We start from the raw sequence: 4,837 nt of genomic DNA, 5'->3' as shown, positions 1-4,837 counted from the left end.
TTAAGTCTTTATAATCTACGCACATTTTTAACTTATTTCGCTTTTCGGGAACTACCACCACATTGGCCAACCATTCGGGATATTTTACCTCTCTGATAGACCCTATTTTGAGGAGTTTTGTTACCTCGTCCTTGATGAACGCATGTTTTACCTCTGTCACACCTCCTTTTCTACCCCTCAACATAATAATAATATGTGTATGGGCCAAAGAGCTTTTTCAATTAAAGTGACAAAATTTGAATAGGGATTATTTTATTGTTCAGAGTCGCCACTTAGAATTGATTTTTTCGGTGTTCCAAGTCACCATTAATTTGGATCCCTAGTCAAAAGAAGGTTTGACTCTATTTTAATCGGTCCGCAAAAACAAAGTTCGGGTAAGGAATTCTGTTGACCGGGGAGAATGTATAAGGCATTCCCCGAGTCCTGTGGTTCTAGCACGGTCGCTTTATTGACTTAATCTTAGCTTGAATTAATTTTGGACAAACTGTGATTTATATTATTTTCCTGTTTTACCTATACTCTTTTATCTCTTGATTATTAGAAAAAATTAAAGAATATTTTCGAATAATAAGATATCATAACCACACTACGCAAGAGAATGTGTGATCGACGAAATTTATTATTTATTCATAATGTCGCTACGCAAGCGAATACGCAGTCATGACAGACGATTGATAGCACGTTATTTACTTTTAAAAAATTGCTGCAATTGTGTTGGAGGAAACATTAACCCTCTTTTTCAGAAAATTTATTAAATGTCACTACCACACTACGCAATCGAATCCGTGATTATGACAAAAGATTTATAAATTAATTAAAACTATTGAATATGACATGAAATTGATGAATTAACTTATTAAAAGTTTAGCGTCACGCTACACAAGTGTGTCCGTGAAGTTAAAGTGCACCTACTATTTGCCTAACGTTTAAATTAATTAAAGGGAAACTAGTTAATTAAAATAGTAGAACAATCTGATATTATTATTATTTTTTCGAGCTTTATAGTTGGAAAAAATTATGCAAATAAATGTTGGACCAACTTTATCTATTTCAAAAGAAATGAACCAACTTCTTGTTAAAAAAAATGGGCCAGCTTGTATGGAGCTTTTGGGCTGCTGTAATTTATTATTAAAATGGGCCAAGAAATGAATTTCAATTGGCCCAATGCTATATAGAAGAAAAGGGGTAATTTTGTTGTTTAAAGGTAAATGGGCCAACTTTTATCTTTGATTCAATAAGGCCCAAAGTTGAAACAATCTTAGCTCTTTATTTAGTTTGAGTTCATGACCATTAACTACATAGTCACAATTGTATAAACGCCCACTTTACAAAAATATCCATTTTTGCAAATCCGGCAAAATGGCTAGATTCACAAAGATATTATCACAGCATTCCTAGAAGCATATGTTGGCAGTGAAATTTCAGCAACTAAAACGAAATCATGCTATGTGTTATACACCTAAAGTAATTCATGGCATACTTAGCATTGTTACTCGGATATAATAACTTGAAAACATGCTTAAAAAAATCCATAAACAACTTACATATCCCATTCAAAAACTTACAACTCAATATTCAAGTATTATGAAGGACTATATTCACATTATCACATGCTTAATACCTAACAATAACATACAAGCTCTTTTGTTGTCAAACTATTCATCACATCAAACACATTTAAATGGTGCAGCATGTTTAAGTTGTTCCCATTGCTGAAAATACGTATATTACGAGTCTTAAAGGATTACCTGGTAGCAAAAGAATAAACAGTAGTTCAGCAACTAAAGCAACATAAAACCAGCAGCAAATCCGTGTTAAAACAACCCGAAAACTTAGAGAGGGAACCCAGAAACGAACTCTAAAGAGGACTTATACTTTTTTAAAGTTTGCACTCTAAGATTCACTCCCAAAGCTCACCATTTCAGCTTACTTTTCATGTGTTCAACTGCTGATATTTTTTGTTTTTGTGACAAAGCAATTAAAAAATATGCCCCCTCTATATATCAAAACAACCAGCTATTTAAAAAAATTAAAAATCAATCTTTTTGACAGATTTTTCTACAAAATCTGCTCTTAAATTCAAAAAGCCAGACTTTCTAGTTCAAATCTTGTCAAGTATTTCAAACAAAATCTGCTCTCCACTATTCAATGATAGACTTTAGTCTAATAATGTCCTAAGGTCTACATTTTCTTACCAAACAATTTGACTTTTGAGTGTTGTACTCAAAGAGTCCCGAAGCAGTAAACAAACAGCCAAACAAGTACCATATACTCTTAAGTATTTTTCATTACCTCACTTTTATCAATACAAAACTATTTTACTACTTCAACAAGTGCAAAAATAGAAAATTTAACATTTCAAACATAAAAAACTAATGCTAAAATAATTAATAATAGACAAAAATAAAATATAAAAATTAAAAATAAAAATAAAAAAATCAGCCATGAAAAAGAATAGTATTTTACCATTTTACACATCAAAAGGCCGAAAAAATGGTGGTATGCCAAAAAGGGTGTTCCGGGAGGTCGCCGGAATTAGGCCTAATTTTGGTCGCTGGATTTTTGGGGTAGAATTGACATCAATAGTTAGGTCTTGAGGAGCTCTATCCATTGATGTAGGTATTTTGGGGTGGTAGTGGTTGGAGCTTCAAGAATTTGGGCAACAAAGTGACGGGAAAGTTTTCTAGATCTAAGATTCAAGGAGTTTGAAAGATTTTTTTAGGATTTGGTTTTAAAATATGGAAAGAGGAGGTGTTGGAGATTATATGGTGAAATTTTGGGGCGGATTGGAGGTCGACCACCGCCGGTGGGCAATTTCCGGTGGTGGCAATGGGCGACGGTGACAGTCTTGGGAGAGAGAGAAGAGAGAGTGATGAGAGGGAAAGAAGAGAGAGGAAATAATGGGGAAAATGGGGTAAATTTGGGGATTTTATGCTTTAAATATCTAGGATGAAGATCAAACTAGGACCGTTGGATTAAATCAAGATGGGTGGATGAGATTGAATCTTGTCATTTAACCAAAACGACGTAGTTTCAAGACAAAACTACATCGTTTTAAGCTCTTCTTGGCATCCCCCTTTTGGACTGGGTTTGGGCTCTTTGGGCTCAAATTTTGGGCCAATTTTGGCACAATTTTAATTAAATTACAGTAGCCCAAACCCTACCCCATTTATCAAACCATTACTCAACTCTTAAAACTTATACATACACAAAATAAGAACAAACACACACACATACATATTATATATAGGCATTTACAGTTGCCCCTCTTTGCTCGAGAACATGAAGAGTTTTCGTGCAAAGACAAATAAATGCCATGGATATTATTTTGCTCACATTCACTCTAGTGGAAGCATTTTAAAAAAGGTGGTGACTGAACCTTGCTTCTGAGGTTGCCTACATATCCTTGGCTATAAAGAAATCAGGTCAGTGTAGTTCTGGGAAAATTTGGTAGGTGGGACTACCAGACACTGCTGTTGCTGCTGCTGTTGCTGTTACTCTTACCGTTACTGCTTCTTACATCAAAAGAAAAAGATAAGAGCACTACATTTGTCTGCAAACTAAGAGTACAAAAATGCCTATCCACGTGTCTTCTAGAATCAAATCTTGATTCTTGACCTGCTCGCTTGTGTTGACTTTAGATTGCATCTTAATTCTTTTGAAGAAAGATTATGACTCAATCTCGATGGCTTGCTTTCTGGATCAAAATTTGAGAAGATGAATCTTGAGAAGCTGGGCTGCTTACACATTATCAAAGCTAAACTCCGACTATCTTGTGATCGAAGGATTTCTTTCTTCTGATGAGAAACTGAAACTGCAAGCTTTAATCGTCACTTGTGCTATACGGCAGAGCCTGCAAAGACATCAAAGACAAACAAAAAGGAACAAAATTTCTGCCCTAGTCTGGTACTAGGAAAATTTTGTGAGTTATTAGAGAAATCTGTAAATTATCTCATTTATTGAAAAGGCAGATAGAAACAGTAGTATAAACTAGCTGAAAGAGATAAAATTTGGTAACGAAGGATAGTTTAACCAGGGATCGGTACCTTGGCAACTGAAAGGAAATGTAATCATAGGCTGGTACCCTCTCTTACTGGAATGAAATAGAATCGGGTGTTAGCACCATGTATTATCGATAAAGTGTTAAATCCCTCTAGGCGAAATGGTTCGATCTGAGTTAAACTGTATTTAAACAACCTGAGCAAAGATTACTTCTACATGGAACTACGAACTCCTTTGGCATGCTCTGGATATTCTCTTGTTTTCAGGAATCGTTTTATGTCATGATACCATGGTTTACCATATGGTTCTGTCTCGATTGTATTACAGTAACCGTGTTGATTCCCAACTTTGATTTCTAGTGGATCAGTATGAGTGTTGCCTGGATAAGGGAGCATCGAGGCTATAGCAGCCAATGCATTGGCTAGCTCGTTGTAAAACCGGGGAATGTACCTGAACTCGATATATTTGAATCTTTTGCTCAAGTCTCGCACACATTGTCTGTATGGAATAAGTTTGATGTCTCGAGTCTCCCATTCGCCTTGGGATTCCCTGATAAGCAAGTCAGAATCTCCCATAACTAATAGTTCACGCACATCCAGATTGATGGCCATTTTCAATTCCATGATACAAGCTTCATATTCTACCGTATTATTAGTACAGAAGAACCGAAGTCGGGCCGTCGCAGGGTAATGGTGTCAAAATACATTTTCCATACAGGGTGATCGTCTGGAACCACTTCCTCTATCGAGTTGACTTCTTCGTCCGGGAAGTATGTGCGAAGCGGTATGTACTCATTATTAACTGGATTCTCTGCCAAATGATCTGCCAAAGCCTG

General features: G+C 35.7%; 1 protein-coding gene across 1 annotated transcript; it reads right to left on the bottom strand.

Moving 5' to 3' along the window:
• Nucleotides 1–3,768: 3,768 nt before the first annotated feature.
• Nucleotides 3,769–4,613, bottom strand: LOC104213740 (uncharacterized). The gene is made up of 2 exons (XM_009763282.1): nt 4,291–4,613; nt 3,769–3,853 (listed from the first exon to the last, which is right to left on the bottom strand). The coding sequence occupies exons 1-2, from the start codon at nt 4,611–4,613 to the stop codon at nt 3,769–3,771; spliced, it is 408 nt and encodes a 135-aa protein (XP_009761584.1).
• Between the last annotated feature and the right edge of the window lie 224 nt (nt 4,614–4,837).

This window comes from Nicotiana sylvestris, chromosome 7, assembly GCF_000393655.2.
Source record: "Nicotiana sylvestris chromosome 7, ASM39365v2, whole genome shotgun sequence".
In the NCBI taxonomy this organism is placed as follows: Eukaryota; Viridiplantae; Streptophyta; class Magnoliopsida; order Solanales; family Solanaceae; genus Nicotiana; species Nicotiana sylvestris.
The sequence above is the reverse complement of the archived record's forward strand: the minus strand, read 5'-3'. Positions and strand labels throughout refer to the sequence as shown.

What these genes read in the sequence shown, in the direction of transcription:
- LOC104213740 (XM_009763282.1), bottom strand. Translation starts at nt 4,613, where the DNA reads ATGGCCATCAATCTGGATGTGCGTGAACTATTAGTTATGGGAGATTCT. An exon ending in GAACCATATGGTAAACCATG is followed by an intron (nt 3,854 to 4,290) that starts GTATCATGACAT and finishes ATGTCTTTGCAG; the next exon opens with GCTCTGCCGTATAGCACAAG.